The 19,122-nt window shown below is 43.6% G+C and overlaps 2 protein-coding genes across 6 annotated transcripts in view; one reads left to right on the forward strand and one right to left on the reverse strand.

Annotated features, from left to right (window-relative positions):
* Positions 1-1,474: 1,474 nt before the first annotated feature.
* On the forward strand, positions 1,475-8,793 carry LOC311031010 (uncharacterized protein). Its single transcript, XM_084037099.1, has 4 exons — positions 1,475-1,619; positions 2,256-2,612; positions 2,703-2,809; positions 3,441-8,793. The coding sequence occupies exons 1-4, from the start codon at positions 1,571-1,573 to the stop codon at positions 3,651-3,653; spliced, it is 726 nt and encodes a 241-aa protein (XP_083893225.1). The 5' UTR covers positions 1,475-1,570; the 3' UTR covers positions 3,654-8,793.
* The window catches only part of tnrc6c1 (trinucleotide repeat containing adaptor 6C1), a 43,396-nt gene continuing 28,071 nt past the window's right edge, over positions 3,798-19,122 (reverse strand). For 3 of the 5 annotated variants that reach the window (XM_084037081.1, XM_084037079.1, XM_084037082.1), the window contains 15 exons: positions 17,338-17,538; positions 16,613-16,791; positions 16,433-16,519; positions 15,912-16,130; positions 15,384-15,533; positions 14,936-15,055; positions 14,658-14,741; positions 14,223-14,463; positions 13,968-14,132; positions 13,666-13,842; positions 13,434-13,583; positions 12,404-12,622; positions 11,658-11,731; positions 11,397-11,536; positions 3,798-11,294 (listed from right to left, as the gene is read on the reverse strand). In XM_084037081.1, the coding sequence (XP_083893207.1) occupies positions 10,916-11,294; positions 11,397-11,536; positions 11,658-11,731; positions 12,404-12,622; positions 13,434-13,583; positions 13,666-13,842; positions 13,968-14,132; positions 14,223-14,463; positions 14,658-14,741; positions 14,936-15,055; positions 15,384-15,533; positions 15,912-16,130; positions 16,433-16,519; positions 16,613-16,791; positions 17,338-17,538 (2,585 nt within the window). In that variant the 3' untranslated portion in view covers positions 3,798-10,915. The remainder of the gene's footprint in view (positions 11,295-11,396; positions 11,537-11,657; positions 11,732-12,403; positions 12,623-13,433; positions 13,584-13,665; positions 13,843-13,967; positions 14,133-14,222; positions 14,464-14,657; positions 14,742-14,935; positions 15,056-15,383; positions 15,534-15,911; positions 16,131-16,432; positions 16,520-16,612; positions 16,792-17,337; positions 17,539-19,122) is intronic. The other 2 variants (XM_084037080.1, XM_084037083.1) reach the window with 1 other exon arrangement.

Raw genomic sequence — 19,122 nt, forward strand, 5'->3', positions numbered from 1 at the left:
ACTTTTTTCGACTTACTAAATATGACTTTTTTCATCACTTTTTTCAACATTCTATAAGATTACTTTTTGTCATCACTTTTTTCGACATTCTATAAGATTACTTTTTGTCATCACTTTTTTCGACTAACTAAAATATGACTTTTTTTCATCACTTTTTTCGACTTACTAAATATGACTTTTTTCATCACTTTTTTCAACATTCTATAAGATTACTTTTTGTCATCACTTTTTTCGACATTCTATAAGATTACTTTTTGTCATCACTTTTTTCGACATTCTATAAGATTACTTTTTGTCATCACTTTTTTCGACTAACTAAAATATGACTTTTTTTCATCACTTTTTTCAACATTCTATAAGATTACTTTTTTTCATCACTTTTTTCGACTAACTAAAGTATGACTTTTTTTCATCACTTTTTTCGACTAACTAAAATATGACTTTTTTCATCACTTTTTTCTAATTACTAAAATATGACTTTTTTTCATCACTCTTTTGGACATTCTATAAGATGACTTTTTTCATCGGGCTGCACGGTGGTGTAGTGGGTAGCACTGTCGCCTCACAGCAAGAGGGTCCTGGGTTTGATTCCCGGGTCGGGTTCGAGTTCAGGCTCCTTCTGTGTGGAGTTTGCATGTTCTCCCCGTGTAAGCGTGGGTTCTCTCCGGGTTCTCCGGCTTCCTCCCACAGTCCAAAGACATGGGGATAGGATGGGGATAGGTTAACTGATGACTCTAAATTGCCCGTAGGTGTGAATGTGAGCGTGAATGGTTGTTTGTCTCTACATGTTGGCCCTGTGATAGACTGGCGTCCTGTCCAGGGTGTACCCTGCCTTCGCCCAATGACAGCTGGGATCGGCTCCAGCCCCCCCGCGACCCTGGAGGTAGACGATGGATGGATGGACTTTTTTCATCACTTTTTTCGACATTCTATAAGATGACTTTTTCACACTTTTTTCGACATTCTATAAGATGACTTTTTTCCATCACTTTTTTCGACTTACTAAAATATGACTTTTTAATCACTTTTTTCGACTTCCTATAATATTACTTTTTTCATCACTTTTTTTATTATCACTTTTTATGTGACACACAATGCTGGGCAGAGAAAGCATGTAATGTAGCTCAGTAAGTTGACCTGCTAGTCTCTTGACAAAATGGTTGGTGGTTCAATTCCTGCCTGTTACTGTCAGCATGAGTGTCATGAAATACTAACTATTAACGATCTGAGAGATTTTGACATTATATATTATGACTTTTTTCATATTTTTTTCAAAATATTAAACTATGAATTTTTTCGACATTATATACTGACTTTTTTCATTATTTTTTTTCATCACTTTTTTCGCCTGAGAAATATTTAAAAACTCAGTAAGACAACCTCATTGTGCACATGACCAACCACAGTATTTCAACAGCAGCTCTTACTTTGAAGTCCCCTTCCTGTTTAAAGTGAAGTACAATACCGCAGTCAGGCTGTTCACAAAGTCTCACAATAGACTAACGGAAACAGGAGGAGTACAATATGACTTGAGCTTTGGTATATTAGTGAGTCCATAACTGAAAAGGCCATGAAGACGAGTTTGGCATGCATTCTTATTTTCACTCAGCTCTTTGAAGGTAAGAGAAAATTCACATTTAACTCACTATTTACAAAACATAATGTCTGTAACCGAGAAGTATATCAGACCACAGTTCTGTGGTTTTGGTTGCTGCCTTGCTAGCTTCACCATGAAGCTGTACAGCGGGGCCGACTCGCTCACAATGACAACAATCAATCAACAATCATGCTTAGTGCTAGTTTTTTTTTTTATGAACCATACTTTTGGACAAATACAAATAAGGTTATGGTGGTGCGGTCGTTATTGTGCATGGGACGATATGAAAAAAGGAACGATTATCCTGGCCAAAATAATTGCGATTCACGATATTATCCCGATAATTGTCAAAATATGCTTAAAACTGGTAACAAAGCATTTTGGTATCACTTAAGAAACAAATATTTTAATTGTGACACCAATGAGACATTTTTGTGGACATCGTTTTTGGGAAAAATAAATGATTTAAAAAAAAAATCCTAAATCATGGGCTCCCTGCAGAAATAAAAGATCAATACATTTTTAAAAATGTTTCACCTTTTCACTCGTGACGATATTCATGACCATCCCTACAATGAAAATTCCCCACAATCAATTTATTGTGATTGATCATTATGGCTCCACAGATTATTTTCACTAAACCCATGTTTTCCTCCAGCCTATGCAGAGCTGATCTTCAGGCAGCTGACGGAGAGCCAGTCCCTGGAGCTCTCCTGTTCCCCCCAGCAGGAGCACAGCACCCTGACAGGCCTCCACCTGTACCACCGCGGGGCCCAGAGCCAGACCACCCTGCTGTCCATGGCCGAGGCCGGCGAGCCGAGGCTCGACCCGGCACACGGGGGGCGTCTGCAGCTCTGTGGCGGTCTGGACTCCCTGCAGGTCAACGTGACCGTGTCCCGTTTACAGCGCGGTGACACGGGACTCTACATGTGGGAGCTGAGCTACAGAGAGGAGAACGGCTCTAACCGGATCGACCTCGGTGCTCAAAAGGTTTTCTTGTTGGTTGAAGGGACAGGTGTGTGCCTCAAACACCTCACAGCCTCACACTTAAACCCGAGACCCTCCATGCAGATTTAAATGTTCTGTTGGTGTGTTTGTGGTGCAGGGAAGTCGTGCCAGTGCTCTCCCAGTTACCCTGCTGTGCTCTTGACCATCTTTACATTAGCGGGTCTTCTTCTGCTCCCACTCGGCTGGATGGCCGTGGAGAAATGCGTGAGTATTTACACCTCGACTAATATTTCACTGAGCAGGATGCTGATTTAAGTCAATGGGTCATTTTTACTCGTGTCCCCTAATCTCACTGCATTTAAACGGCTGTAAATCAAAATTACTTACAGTTACACAAAGTGAGTCATATTTACTTCTATATCAATAAATGTGTCAGCGTTAATAGACGACATCTACTTGATTGAGCTAATTTCTGAGGCAAATTATGTTAAAAAAGGGCCAATTATTACTGCTGGGATTGATTGGTGAATGACTCACAAAATCTGACAAGTGGTAAAAGGAAAAACTAAAATATGGTAATGTAACTACCTTCTTAATGATTTTAAACTGAATATTTTTTGGGGTGTTTTCAAGACGTCTTTTGTTCTGGACATTTTCCACAATTTCTTGACATTTTATAGAATAAAATCAACTCATTGAGACAACAATTGGCAGATTAACACCATATTTAAAAAGTAACAAACACATAGAGGAAGTTGAGGCCTTGAACATAAACATGCAGAGTAAATATTAAGTGCAGAAGCTCGCTGTTGTACGCCGTTTGCAGTTTACATCCATGTCTGTCTCATTTCTCATCACTTCATCGCCTTTTAAAAAAAAGTGCTATGTGTTGTAGGTGAAGGCGAGGCATCATCACAGATCACAACCCCCGGTTCCTATCTATGAGGAAATGAGCAGGAAGCAGCAGAGTGCCGGAATCCCCCCAAATAATCCCGAGGCCCCCTCACACCTGGAGGAAGTCAACTTCCCCCTGTACGCCAACCCCAACATCCGACACCCACAGGACAACTACTACGCCTGTCCCAGACAGCTCGCCCTCAGAGCCTGACACCAGATCTGGCCCCCGACTAACGGCAAGAGGAAATGATACCAGCCGCCCAAACGGAGGGCGTGAGTCTGGACGCTATCCAGGAAGTGAGAAAGATGTATGTTTGGTGGAGCGAAGGCACTGAGAAAAACACCAAATGGCACATTTTAACAGCCAAGAAAAAAATGCTATTTTATTAATATTTGAAAGAAGCTCCATAGTTCATGAAAACATTTGTTTCGGTGCATGTCAGTTAACAATCACATTCTATGAGGAAAAAGGAGATATACAGAGAGAAAAAAATAAAACATTACAAGCCACTGACTTTTCATTAAATCTCAGTACAGACATTTTTTTACTTAATATTTCAAAAACAAACAAAAAAGGCAAAAAAAATAAAATAATAATAATAAAAAGAGAGAGAAAAAAAGCAGCCCTAATCCCATATCACCCACCCCACCCTCAAAAATAAAAACCAACAACTGAGAAAAAAACCCTTGAGGGTGACAGGCTAGAATCCCACAGTGCTAAAGAGTGAGACGCTCATTGGTTTCAGGAATACACAGCATGGCGATGTAGCGCTAGGTCAATCTGAATCAGGGGAAGGAAGCTGGAGGCGGAGGGCTATACATGAATAACCTCCCCCTCCACCCCCATTAAAAAACAACAAAAACAAACAAACAAAAACAAATAAAAACACATTGGATCCCAAATACCCCTGCAATAGATCAGCCACTCAGAAGTAGGCCATAAAACCCCCATCTTCCCCCCCCCTCCCCCCCAACACTTGTGCATAGTTTCATGATCCTTTACAACCAGCTCATGTTTTACAAACATCCTCCAAAAATGTGAAAAATGTTCCACAAAAGTCTGATTTATCTAGTAATAATACCCGCTGTGGGAGAATGAGAGAGAGAGACAGAGAGAGAGAGAGAGAGAGAGAGAGAGAGAGGAAAGAAAGAGTAATGCACAATGTTCCTGATTCAGTCAGGACGGGACCTCATTAAGAAAACACAATAAAGATTCAAACATACAGCATTTTGCATGTTATTCACTGTCTCTTTTTTTTTTAACAATCAAAATCCTTGACCTTTTTTTTTGTTTTTAAATGTAAAGCAATTTTAATATAGATTTATATATAAAGCACTCCATTTTCATTTAAAGTCCATTATTTGGTTATTATGTAACTGCTACGGATTTAGGAACAAAAGGTATTTTCTCTTCTTCTGAAATCCATAACTTTCAGTGCTTAGAATTGTTTCTTTTAAATCATCCTTTTTTTCTTTTTTCTTTTACTCGTCATAAAAATGTACATTAAAATGGCGTGGAGTTGGTACTCTGGAACCCTGGCCTTCCTGAGACAAGATCCACTTTTTCGTGTGTGTGCAAGATAGTGAGCAATTATGTCTTTTTTTCTTTTCTTTTTTTATATAAAGGAAAATATATATAATCAACATAAAACATACAGGCTTCAGATAGTCCATGAAATCAACATTAACACAGAACAAAGAAGGTTGAACAGAACCAGACAACACTGTTCAATCCCAGAGTTCTGAAAGTAGCACAAGAAATATTCATTCTTTGAAGTGTTGCACTTTTTTTTTTAAATGGAAGCATTTGTCCGTTTTTTTTTCTTTTTTTCCAACATTCCCATGGTTTAATTCCTTTGTGTTGCTGATTTTTTTTTTTTTTTGAACTCCAGAAAAAAACTAAGTGTTTGTAAACTGTCAGTGGCCTTGCAGGAAAACAAAAATGACAACATGAGTGAATTGAACATAAGTGAAAACAGAACGAAAGCTAACAAACCAAAAAGGTAGGCACCTCTGAAGTGAGCCCTAAACCAAGGCTCAGTCTGATGTCTTGTCCTTCACTCTCTCATTTGCTCAGATTTGGGAGAGCTGAAGTCCTTCTACCCCGATCTATGGCCACAGGTCTGCAAAATACTTTTTTTTGCTGCATTTTTTTTTATACATGTGATTTTTTTAACATTTTTTTCTTTTTTTTTCTTTAAAGTTTTCTGATTTTTTTCTCTCAGGTTTATAATCCGAAAAAAAAATGGTGCAATACTCAATTATGATCCATACTTTCTTGGATTATTCCACAATGAAAGCCACTAAGGTAGATAAACATTACATTTTAAAAACACACTTATTTTAGTCCTTGAGTAAACATTTACACGTGAACTGTCCCCGTCTCCCCTCAGTACTTTATCATGTTGTTCGTTTAGCTGGATGAGGGGTGAGGCCGACACTCAGTGCAACGCTAGAGGCTAGTAACAATTAACATCAGAATATATTTTTGACAAGCAAAAAGAAAAAAATCAAAAATCAACAACAAAAGTATACTGAATTGAAAAGAAACACAAGGCGGAAATTCCTCCGCTGTAATCACGAGCTCTCACGCGTATTTTTCACCTCGCACGCTAAACATTCATTCATACAACTTACAGTACAAGCAGCCTTGTGCAAACACTCAAATACAACAGATGTAAATTTGCCTTTATATCAATCTTTGTTTTCAACAACACTCGTATTTCAAATTTAATTCACTCTGAACCGACGCTATCAAAAATCTCTGAAGTGTATGAATGAGACAAAAAACCACTACAAAAAAGTGTTCACATTACATTATTGGCGCTTCTTTTGATTCAAGTATTTGTTTTTCATTATTTTGTATTACTCTGATATGTTTATGATCTTGTCTTCTGGGAAATATAATGTCGAGGAGGATACACGGGGTAAGGGCCAAAGTCGGGGTGGGGTCGGGGGTGGGCTTAGGCTAAGTGGAAAACAGAGAGATCTAGCCATATACACACATACACCCATTATGTAATCTTGGTTGTATACTGTGTATGAACTAGCATGTGCATATTCAACCGAGGCCTTTGTTTTGTTGAAAGAGTGATTTGCTAATTCAACTCTGTTCGGGGGTCCCTGCCCCAGACCCTCGTCTGATCCATGATTGAGAAGCATATTTTTCCTCGAGCTCCAGTTGCCTTCGAGTCCGTGTGACTTTCAAAAAAGGGAGAGCATCTGATTTCCAACACTAGACAGGTAGATAAGAGTGCAGGCGATGGGGGTGTGGGAGGGGCGGGGCTCTCAGTGCTGGTGCTGCGCCAAAAAAACAAAACAAAAGTATCCAGGGCACATCTGAGACTCGACCTCCGTCCCAGTAAACCCATTCTCCCGCACTGTCCGACTCCCCACTTCCGACGCCAGTTGCTTGATTCAAGTCCAGTGTGGAGTAAATGCAGGTTTTCAGGAACAAACACAGACAACACAGGCAATAGTGATTGTTTTGTTGAGTGATGTGAGTCTAAAGCGACTCTGGAAGAGGGCAAACCCCGTAAGTTTTAAGACTTGGTACCAAACTTGAGGTGTGTCCCTATTTCTGCTGATACGTCGGGCCCACCCCTCCCCCCCCCCAAAAAAGCCGGATGAGCAGAAACGACCCGTCGTATACATATGCTGGCGCGACCTTCAAGTTGGAGGTTAAAAAATGAACCCCCTGGATACAGCTTCCCCACATGTGGCCCCCGACGACGAGACCAGACGGGGTGAGAAGGCGGCAGCTTGCAGAGAAACACAACACAGGCTTCTCAGCCTTCCGAGTGCACAGCTGAAACAGACCTTTTTTTTTTTTTTTTGTATTTTCTAGTTTTTGCGAAAAAAAAAAAAAAAAACCTTGATGATAAAGAAAAAGATGTTTTTGGTTTTTAAAAGAGATGTACCCGATGTGACCCATAAACAGTGCACAGACACATACAGGGACCACCCCCCCCCTCCCCTCCCCTCCCCTCCCGCAGCCTGGTACTCCACTAAATGTCGGTGAAAGCAGCACCACTCATCTGTCCTGCCCTTCTACTCCTCAAGCCTCCTGCAGCTGGAGCTTGTGGTGGAACGCCGCTGCAGCAATGAAAGAAACTCATCACGCTAAAGATTAATTAGAATATGGCATGGTGGAAGTAGATATTTGCAGATGAGTTGGCACAAGACTGAACAAGTGACGAGCACTCGTGCCTCCAGCAGGTCATTTAGTGTCATCGGAGTTCTTCAGGGTGTAGTCTGTAGAGACCACACCCTGAAGAGGCCGTTTCAGTGTCCCTGGGGGGGTTTCAAGGGAAGCTGCCTGATAGTAAAGGGTGAGAGACGGGGGAAGATTGGCAGATGTGTGTGTGTGTGTGTGTGTGGGAGGGGGGGGGATGGCTGTGATTTTCTCGATGGCTGTGAATGAACACCTCCTCGTCTTTGCATAGAAATGGAAGGCTGATATCAGTTGAGGTGGTTCTAAGTGTAACTGAGTGCTCCCAGAGTTAAACATAAAGCACCAGTGTGAGTGAGGCCCATCAACACTAAATGATGTGTGTGTTATGAGGCAACATAGAGAGGAGGTGCTCCAGGATGGACAGAGGAAGTTGGCTCACTATCCCGGAGAACCTTTTTGACTACACAACCCTCCCCCCACCCCCCCTGTCTGACTCCAGCTAGCTCACTCGGATAACTCCCCCACCGACCGTTTTTTTTCCTTTTTTTTTTCGACTGAGATCTGCAGTGTTTCGTATGGCCTTGCTGCGCGGCTCAGGCGTACCTCTTCACTTACGCACTGCTTGTGCCTCAGAGGCAGTGGGAGGGGCAGGAAAGAAGCTGAACACTGCATATAGACCAATATTAAAAAAGCCATGAAATCGTCATCAGGAAAAAAAAAACAATCATTATCTATATCATCAATGATAACAGCAACAATATCAGCAAACTTCATGACAACAATCAAAAAAAATGCACACTGGCAATTCCATAAGTGGAACCAAGAAAAAAAAAAATAACACATCAAACGCCTCCATCTCTGGCTAAAGTGATCCTTGCAGGAGAGAGACAAAGAGAGAGTTGGAGGTTGCTGAGGACAGACTCTGGCGCAGCAGTAGTAGTAAATTTAATACAGGTGGGCCAGTTCTGAAAGAGCTGCTCTTGGCCTGGAGGCCGGGGGGGGGGGGGAGGGAGGAGGGTAGCCAGTCTGTAGGGATCTGCAGGGAGGCAGCGAGCGAGGGGGAGGGCGGGGTGAGGGCTGCTGCAGAGCACTGCACTCTGCAGCAGGCAGGCACTCAGTGGCCACACTATCACACAGGTTGGCAGGGCCTCCAATGGAAAGATGAACAAAAAAGAAAGAGGAAGAAGATGATGGCAATCCTCCCTGCTGGATCCAGTAGAATATGAACACGTCGAGTGTTTCCAGACACAAAGGCTAAAGATTTCAAAGTATGCAATGTAACAGTGATATTTACTTTGATAAAAGAGGGTGAGTGCTTTGGGGTCTTTCCCTGCCGCACCCATCATCAGTCGAGTCTTTCTTTGTATTTCCCTTCACTTTGCTACCATGTTTGACATCCTTCCTGGTCCCACCGACTTGAGGGAAGAAGGATTGAAAAAAACATCAACAAATCTTCACATCCACGTTAAAAATAAGCATATAGAGGAGCCACTAAGCAGATTGCTTTTTTGTCTTTTTTTTTTCAGTTTTTATTTGCCAGTGTTGCTTCTCCTTTCTTCTATTCGTTGGCATTAAGGGTATAACGAGCTGCGACGCTCTTGCTAAGTGCTATGATAGACCGCCTATTCACAAATCTTCTCTTCAAACCTTTCTACCAACGCAAATTTGGGCCAAAAAAAAAAAAAAAAGGTCATCTGGTCTTCTGGGTATAAAGGAAAACAGGCTCCTCTCATTTTGGTTTGATGCCTTCTCCCCAAGCACACACACACACACACACACTCACACACACACACACACACACACACACACACAGACACACACACACACACACACATGTCCCTCCCTCTCCTCAATAACCACTGGCTAAGTGTGGAGAGTAGGCTGGTTGAAGAAGTGCTTCGTGTGTACGTCCTTGTATCTTGGATAGAAGGTGGTTAAAGACCAGCTTGCTCCTCTCCTGAGCTCACACACTCTTGAAGGGGGCGGGGGGGCGGGATGAAGGATAGTAGTGGCAGTTTTGGGTGGGTTGGATTAGGGTGGGGGGGGTTTGCAGGTCAGATAGCGTTTTTGCAGTTCAATCATTCCTTACAGTCTCCTCTCTCTCTGCGAGAGGTCATGGTAGGGTGGCTTGGACGGTAGAGTCTGTGGCTTATATTGCACGTCACTTGAAATGGTGGCAAACACACACACCCAGTGGGAAACATTTAGGACTTTGAGGTTTTCCACAACATCAGTGAGAGGGTCCGAAACTGAGACCGAACTGCGAGTCGCCCCGCAGATGAGTTGAGGTGCATTGAAGTGTTTGTCTTTGCAGTTCCTTAGTAATAGCAGTGGTTCGTTTTTTTTTTTTTTTTTTGTCATCCATCACGTCCATAACTGTACATGCGACGACCCCGAAATCTTCTCACCCCACCAGGTAAGATTGACAGACACATTTGAATAATATCATTTCTTAGATTCGTTTGCAATGATTTAAGAAGGAGAAAAAAAAAAAAAAAACACTACAAAAATAAATGGCTTGAACGCGGCGAACAGAGTTGCATCATTCCCTTTGAGCGTTGTGTGGGGAACTCAATCTGCTTGCAAAAAAAATGCACTGAAATTGTGAGTTGTGGTTGCTTACGTTGAATCGCAGCAGCATGTACTCTCCACTCATGTTTCACTGGCTCAGAAATAAGGGTGTGCAAGTGTCCGTATGCTTCTTCACCAAGTACAGAGTGAGTAAGGAGGATAGCAGGGCAGGAAAGAGGTTAAGGCTAATATTAGTGCTGAGAGAAACAAATGTTGAGTCTGGACCAGCTGAAAGTTCGACAACCACTCTGATTGAAGGGTTTTTTACTTTGGGAATGATGCCTTTTCGTGGATCTCTGAGGTGCAGTATGATTGCCTGGAAAGGCAGAGAGGGTTTACACAAGTTTAAAGATGGCAGCGTGTCATCTCGTGTCAGTTTGAACTAAAAGTACATGTTTCAAACGGCGAGTTCCCAAAAGTTCATTTCTGTAAAAAGTTCGCTATCTTTGTTGAATGAAAGACTTCTTCCTGTGTCTCCAAAAGTAAAAAGCTGAACACTGTGACCAAAAAAATCATCTCTCACTGAGATTCACGAAAGAAACTGCAACTAAAATGTCATTTAAAAACAAAAAGGAGTAGAGGAGGTTGGCGAGGGTGAGCAGCGAGGATGTAGCCTCGCACCTCCTCTCGTCTCTCCTTTTCACCGTTACAGCCACACTGATTATCTCCACAATGATTTGCAAGATTTTTGCTCCTGTTGGTGTTTGTTTCGCCTTGGCTCTTCTGTCCTACATGGACTCCCCACTCAGCAGGTCCCCAGGCAGCAGAGTATTGATTTGGGTGGGACTCCCCATGACCCTCTCTTCTCCACTCGGGGGTCCCCACAGGCTGGAATATTGCTGCACGCCACCCCACAGCAACTCTCCGCCCGTCTTTGCTCCGCCCGAACCGAGGCCGGCGCTACCGCCGCTGCCGTTGTTGTTGTTCCAGTGGGGTGAGTGGCCGATGGGATGGGAGCTCCCGGTCCCGCCCATCCTCGACTGATTGGTGCCTGGAGTGGCCTGCCAGCTGGTCGTCACGCCCAGCGACTGGCTCTGTGCAAAGAAGCGGTTCACTTCCTCTTCCCCGGCGAACTCCGCCAGGATGGTGGTGTTCCCGAGCACGCACCTGGATGGAGGCGAGAGAGAAAACAAACATGAGTGATGTTTAAAACGTCTTAAAAGGATCAACTGAGTGTAACGCCTGGAAGCGGTTCATTAAGAGTTGTACATGTGCAGGGACTTCTGAGCCTTGGCAGCTTCATCCTTGGAGCTGTAGCGCACCACGGCGTTGCCCTGCGTCAGGTTGAGGTGGAATGTGATGAGGGGGCCGTGTTGCATGCACAGTGTACGCAGAGTCGAACCGTCGATCTGCCTCACAAAGCACACAGAAAGAGGAAGGCCATTAGTGGGAAGATAGTTTGTTTTTTTTATTACTGTGAAGCCTAAATGCTTAAAGGCTAAGAGGAAGCAGCTGATTGTAAACTGGTACCTGTGGAGTGAGGTTCCTCAGAACCAGCCAGCTGCTGGTCCTGGTGGAGCTGTCTGTACTCCATGTGGTGCCTGCTGTGTGTGAGAGAGAGGAACACAACGATGCTTAACAAGCTCGTTTGGAACAAAAAAAGATCGGTTACCAAAACCCCAATAGGTGTTTTCCGTTTCCGCTCGGCGTCAGTTGACAACTGTTCAACCACAAACAACATTTTTCGTTTATGTCGTTTTCAATCCTGCCTACTCGCTATCGTCGAAGAAATTGGCACGTGGTTGTATTTCCACATCAAAGTGCAGCTCGTGCTTCAAGTGCACTCAGGGTGCAAACTTTACAACCGTGCACCCTGACACAGTACGGCTCCATAATCTGACCTCTACACAGCTCAGAAGCATAGGAACATAGGCGTATGTGTGACGTCTACGCACACTTTGCTGCAGAATGTGTGCAACAACTCCTGCAACAATGTTGCAAGAATGTTTAATGTATTCATCAATACCAATCAAATCAACAAACATGTTTGTCATGTGGAATAAAAACAAATATAGAGACATCAGATTGCATGCTTTCTATTACAATTAGTTTTTGTCATTATATTACACCCTAGGGGTTACTATGTGATACTATGAGGTTAACAGAAAATGAGCTCAACTCAATTAAATGGCTACTTTTCATTGTACGATCGGTCCTATTGCTACTTTAGAAGGGAACCATTAAAAACTTGTATATAGATTTCACTATCAGAATACCTGATGTGTAAGAGCTGCTCCAGCCTTGAGCCAGACCCAGGGAGTTGCCCCCCCAGGTCGAAGACGGCTTGGTGTTGGTGAGGCCGGGTGGAGGTCTGGAAGGGGCTATGTTGCTGCTCCGGGGGCCCTGGGGGACCTTCCACAGCTCGTGGGACAGAGAGGCCTGATTGTGTGAAATGGGGCCCGGAGACCAAGTAGATTTCATCTCCGACAGTTTTCCTGGACGGGAAAAGGGCGAATGAAAGGTGAGCCTGCAGAACCGAGCGACTGAAAGTGACAGCTGCACTCCTGCAGAGCAAAATGATCAGACTTAAAAGTTCTTTCATATTGAGCGAAGGAGAGCACGTCCCATGCTACACACAAGGAGGAAGGACATACACTAGATACAGGAAGAACACAGGGGAAATATGCACTGCATGAGAGGCAAAGTTGGGGATGGGGGGCTCAAAAGAGGATCTTATTTAAACTGTTAAACTGTTATTTAAGCTGGACAGGAGAGATGTAGTTCAGGCTCTGGTTGTTACAGGAGGGAGGGAGGGGATAATGTTGATTTGCAGTGATTCAGCCACCACGTTGTGGGGGAAGAAGGTTATGGATAAACCATGTACCTGCATCGTCCGTCTCCGGGGACGACAGACTGAACGAGCTAGAGTAGGCACTGACTTGCCAATCAGTGGACGGAGGCAGAGCCTCGTTCTGAGATGAAGTGGGAGAGGAGCCTGAGCCGATGCCGTCAACACAAACAAATACACAAACATAAAGAAATAAGGAAAAAATAGCAGAAATAGAAAATGGAGCAACGGAAAAACGCACTACAAATGATGACAGTAAGCTTATAAAGAACACAATGATAATAGAAACAGTTAAAAGTAGGAAAATGAAGAACAAAATAAGAAGAAGCAGGCTCTCTGGTGGCAGCAGTTGCACGATACTGTCAGACAATTTTAGTGGACTTAAAATACATGGGGACACAATATTTAAGAACCAACACACAAAAACCTCGGTCGAAACCGTGTAACCCTGCTCTCACCTCCACTCCTGTCCCGCAGCAGATAGCGGTTGACATCCTGGATGTTGGTGTTGATGGTGGGCCCGCTGGGGACGCTGCCGGGGGTCGCGTTAGGGTCGGTGTCAGGGTCGATATGCTGGAGGCCCTTCCACGGCACACCGGGGCAGAACTCTGAAAACCGACATAAAGCTGTTCACAAAAGTGTTTCCCCTACCACAGGTCCATATTAGAGAGCGCTTCAAGTGTTCCTAACCTGGTGGCCAGTTGATATTGGTCCCATTGGCCATCTTGTCACTGGTGCTCTTGCCCTGCCCCCAGCTGTCCTGGTTGACCAGGGGGCTTGTAGGGGATTCTGAGCTGGACATCAAGTTGTAAGGGCTGTAAGAGTCCTCCATCTGAGGGGGCTTACCGGGAGGACCCAGGTTGTTACCTTAGAAAAGTTCAATTAAAACAAGAAACATGTCAGTGAAATGTAGAACATGCTTTGAATTATTTCCCAACCAAGTAATCAATGAAATCATTCTTAATTACCCAGAATGCCATTTCTTTTCTCACCATGCTTGCTCAGGTTGGGCTCTAGAGGAGAGGAGCTTCCAGAGAGGCTTTCGATGGAGTTGGGATGCGTCCACTGTGACAGGCGCGATTGAGGCTGGGGGGGTTCCTTCATAGACAGACCTCCCACCTCCATGCAGTTTACATTCATGTTTGGATTCAGTCCGGCTGAGGAGACAGCGAGCAGTTACTACGCGAGCCCACAAGGATTAGCGCAGTATTATCTACTTGACATTTAAAAAGAGAAACGCCACTCACAGAGCGAGTAGGGGCTGTAGGTGTTGGGAGATGACTGCGGCTCTTTGGTCTGCAGGTCAGAGAGGCCTGGAGCCTGGGGGTGACCTGGAAATGAATCCAGGCTGGATTTGGCCCCGCCAGGATGCAGGCCCGAGTGGGACGGGGGCGGCTGCTGTTGCTGCTGCTTCATCAGCAGGGCCTGGGCCAGCTGACGCTGGTGCTGTTGGATCTGCTGCTGCATGTTATTGATTGTACGTGCAACCTGGAGACGACATCACAATGGACACATAATTAGGATCTATAATACGCAGGTGTTTAAATGAAAACCGTCCTGGGCTGTTTTTACATCACAATCAGCTTTATTGACCTAAAAATAATAATACCTCAGTAAAATTAAAATGTTTCAGTGATCAGAGGAGGAAAACAAAATAACGTAAGGTGAAGAGGGAAACTTACTTGCTGCTCTTGTTGTCGAATGGGGCCAGAAACGTTGCGCTGCGCCTGCAACATCTGCTGCTGAATTTGTAAACGCTGGTATGCCTGTGTATCAGGTAGAAGCAAGGTTTCAATGTTAAAAGATATCAGTGTCTATATATCCAGTTATTAAATGTCGTCCAGTCCTTGCAGTCCAATTAAAGTGCTCATAATGTGTTTGACATTTGCCCTCTACTGCAGGCAATTATATCCAATGTATCTAATAAAACGGAGAGTGGAGAAGGCGTAATGTGCCTTACCAGTTGCAGCTGGTAAAGTTGATTCAGAAGGGTCATATGTTGAGGGTTTATTGGTGAGGTTAAAAGTGCAGGATTCAGACCAATGTTTTTTGCTGCAAACTGTAAGAGCTGTGCTTGAACCTGTGGGCAAAGCAGCGACACATTAAAAACACGATTTAAAAGGGAAAACCCATACCCGGTCTATGTGAACACAAAGTCCCATATCAACTCATAGTATAAATAAATAAGTATATAGACAGACAGACAGACAGAGAGGTCTAAACCGATGAATAATACATGAGAAACTCACAGTGGAGCAGCTTTAAAAGACTGTAATCGGAATGTAAAATATTTATCACTGCATACATTAAGATGTTTTTCCTAGTTTGTGTTTGTACAGTAAGTGAGAACTGAGGCTGTGTGGGTACTTTCTGTGTGTGTGTGTGTGTGTGTGTGTGTGTGTGTGTACCTGAGGGGAGAGAAACTGAGGCACTTGAGCACGTAGACTAGGCTGAGAGGAACTGAGAGGCGGCACTGGCGGCTGAGGAGGCGGCTGCGGTTGCTGCATGGCCCGGGCTTGTGCTGCTCCGCCACCGCCAAACATTCCACTCTGCATCTGCTGGACACACAGTCAGCTTCAGTCACACCGCTTATAAACTCTCCCTCCATCCCACCACGGTGACCCTGACAAAGTCTCCCAATCAAGTGGCTCAAATATTTTATCTGAAGTTCAAACAGACATGGGCATCAATGCAAGGGAAGTGATCTCTTTATCATGTAATGCAGATGTCTTAAAATATATGATGCCCAAAATAACTTTATCTTTTGCACCACAATGAGGGCGATGGGATGAGACACAAGTTTAGATTTTGTTAATTTCCTGTGCACCAATAATATGTTCCTCCTACCAGACAACAACATGGTAATGATACTTTACTGCATTAAAAAATGTCTTTTAATCAGTAAAAGTATATTTGTATGTGAATGCGTGAATCACCTTATCCATGAAGGGCAAGCGGGGGTCTGCCGAGGGGTCTTTGGAAAGAAGCGGAGGCCGAGGGCAGCTAATGGGCTTGTTCATGAGCCCGTTGTTGTAGTCGTGGCCAGCTATCCCCATCCCCCGCTTGTCCAGCTCCGTCTTCTTCTCCAGCAGGGCACTCATGGCCTGGTCCAGGCTCAAGTTGTTGCTCTTCAGTGCCTCCTCTGCTGGATCTCTCTGGAGAAGCATCAGACATACAGATCAAATCATCAATGGGTTATGAATAAAATGTTGTTTCAAACTTCCCTTTTCATGACTAAAGTTACAAATACAAATGTTATTGTCTAGTCAGATAAGTAGATTTGGGATACTAGTCTTGTATATATGCTGTGTGCATTCAAAGGCCAGTTACAATTAGGGCTGCATACATTATTGATTTATATCAAATATATTTGAAATAATAGTAAACATTTCCATATTTTTCTCTCAAAAGTATCTCCTTGCTCTGAGTTTGGTCCCAATGTTCAAATTCAACTCACAGGGAAGCCCATGTCCGTCAGCTGTTTGATGAGACGATTCATGATCCAGGCATCTTCCTGCTTCCCTGGGACCTTTCCCTGGGAAAGCTGATGACAGAAATTATTATTAGCACACAAACTCAATAATATGTTACCATGAAAGTGTTTAAAGGTCTAAGAGTCTGAATGGAATTAACATACCTTTGGTGGGCCCTTTTTCGATGCATTGCCCCAAGAGTTACAGGAGGAGTTGCTCTCCTGGGAGGGAGCGGTGTTCCACATATCTCCCTCCTCAGCATCCCACTGCCCCCCCGACATGTTCAGCTCTTCACCTCCACCTCCACCTCCACCTCCCCATCCGTCTTGCATAGGTTTGGGAGCTGGGAAACACGCCACAAGAGAGGCCGTAAACCAATTAGCATTGAGGACGTATACTTTGACACGTGTCTTATGTAAGTAAAGTAAAAGTAGCTGTAAAAGCTGTAAAGTTAAGCATCCAGCCAAATGTCTTCTTGCTTTGTGCATTTATTGTCAAATGAATTCACAATATGACTAGGAATGTGATCTTAAATGGTTAAAAGGGCAATTTGACAACTTTTGATGAAGGAAAACAAACGTGACAAAATTCAAGCCTGAGACAATAAGAAGAACTGGTAACATAAAATAAAAACGTTAACATGTTGCACATTACTACATTAAAGTACTCTGACTGGCCACTAGGTGTCAGTGTGGATTTGGGGGTAACATTTCCAGTGCTCTTGATTCAGTTGTATCATATTGATGTCCTTGAACGACTTGACTCATCAGGAGAGAATTATTGAACTTTTTCCAGCGGCGGAGCTCACATGTGGTATTATGATTCCTCAAAAGATACACACATTTGATAAAGACTAATTTGCAAAACAATGCAGGGTTAAGTAATTTACCAGGTTTGCAAGATGCAGACGTCATCGTCTGGTTTCCCCTTCCATAGCTGTCTGGGTTGCCGTCTCCCCAGCCTCCACAGTTCCCGGTCGATTTGCCCCAGGCAGACGTCCCATTGTCGACGTTGACCGGAGCGGGTGCAGCTTCCCCTCCCCAAGAGTTCTCTGATTTTGAGTGGGAGCTGGATATCTCTCTCTCCCAACCTGAAGGACACACAAGGACAAGAGCCTGTCAATAAAAAAATACTTCAGAGTGCAAACACCAACATCTAAAAAAAAGTGCTTTGGGTACAATCCCAAGTTAATTTTATCTCCAGCATTTGGTCTTATTTGACTCCGTCTTTATATTTTCTCTTAAGACGGCAAAAGGTTTTTATGAAAAAAAAAAAACTTCTATTACAAACTAAACATATTACAGTAAGATAAACAATTTTTTTTTTCAATTGCCATTGTTTGCATTTTCCTGAATTATTAGAAGCACTTCAAAATGCAGCCGTAAAATTTGCTAAATTTTCACATGTCATTTCACAATCTGAACTTATGGTGCCATGTTACTGGTTTGTTGAATTTACTGGCGAGGCATTTGTTATAAAAAAAAAAGAAAAAAAAAAGTGAAAGTTTGTGGTGACTGGCAACACAGACTAACACAAGCCAACACAACCAGCTATTAGTTTTGGTTTTTATCATCTTCATTACTCTACGTGCTCTCATTATGGATCCTTCTCCCAGACAGGAAGAATCTTTTCTTCATTGTTCTTTGGTAAATCGATATCCGCTCTTGTAGAAACTCTATTTTCTGACTCCACACATTCTTCATTTTAATAACTGTGTAGCGTAACTTGCAATGCATAAAACTGATAGGCCTACATACAAATTGTATTCTCTTTTATTTGTTTCCCATTTGTGGATATAAACTGAGCCTCAACTCTGACTGAGCATAAACACCATTACCCCATGTATCCGTCTGTTTTGGAGCAGAAACCTGGGCTTGGCTTAGCAGGCCCGTTGACAGAGAGAGAAGATACCCATTTAAGATCTGGCACAGCCTGGTTCCTCTTGGCACGACAGACACATCACTGGCTCTGGGCCTGTGGCAGTGCCAGGCTCAGCTTAGCTCTCTCTCTAGGGAGAGGTCAAGTCCCAAAGGCTGCTCCACATTATAATTAACATTCAACCTTCTAGTATGACTGGCCGAAACACTACACTACTCTAAACAAGGCATACTAGGACAAACAAGTTGAAAGAAATGTCCACACTTTCTGCCATTGGTTATGAATTGTTTTCAACCCACTTTATGCCAAAACAGCCCATATGCTTGTTAAAGGCTATCAGGCTTTATAAGGAAGCAAACAAATCCAATGTGGAGTCAGCATGCAGGGTCAAGTGAGGGACTGCAGGGGGCATCAGCCCCCTCTCAGCTCTGAGGGGCTTGCTCCACCTCCTCTCTTCATCAACTGACAGATGGTGGCTCCCATATAATCACACACTTCCGATCCTTCTCAAACTGTTTGTGGTGAATCGCTATTTTCACGAGGCAGTTTGTAAACAGCATTCTTGCGCTTCCTTTGGGTACCCATGAGAGGTTGCCAGGGTTACCCACACAGACGTGTCCGTTGTTGTGAAATGCGAGGAGCCTCATGGACGGAGGGGGCTGGCACTGCTTAACTCATTTGGATAGTTGATTAGATGGAAATCCAAAGAGGGCAAACTGGGTCAAGATTTTACCTTTAAGTGGATCAAGAGATTGGAGCTTAACAGTGCTCCTTGCTAACTACCCAACCAGCTTTC

This window comes from Eutrigla gurnardus (assembly GCF_963514095.1).
Source record: "Eutrigla gurnardus genome assembly, chromosome: 20".
In the NCBI taxonomy this organism is placed as follows: Eukaryota; Metazoa; Chordata; class Actinopteri; order Perciformes; family Triglidae; genus Eutrigla; species Eutrigla gurnardus.

What these genes read in the sequence shown, in the direction of transcription:
- LOC311031010 (XM_084037099.1), top strand. Translation starts at nt 1,571, where the DNA reads ATGAAGACGAGTTTGGCATGCATTCTTATTTTCACTCAGCTCTTTGAA. An exon ending in TTTCACTCAGCTCTTTGAAG is followed by an intron (nt 1,620 to 2,255) that starts GTAAGAGAAAAT and finishes GTTTTCCTCCAG; the next exon opens with CCTATGCAGAGCTGATCTTC. An exon ending in GGATGGCCGTGGAGAAATGC is followed by an intron (nt 2,810 to 3,440) that starts GTGAGTATTTAC and finishes TATGTGTTGTAG; the next exon opens with GTGAAGGCGAGGCATCATCA.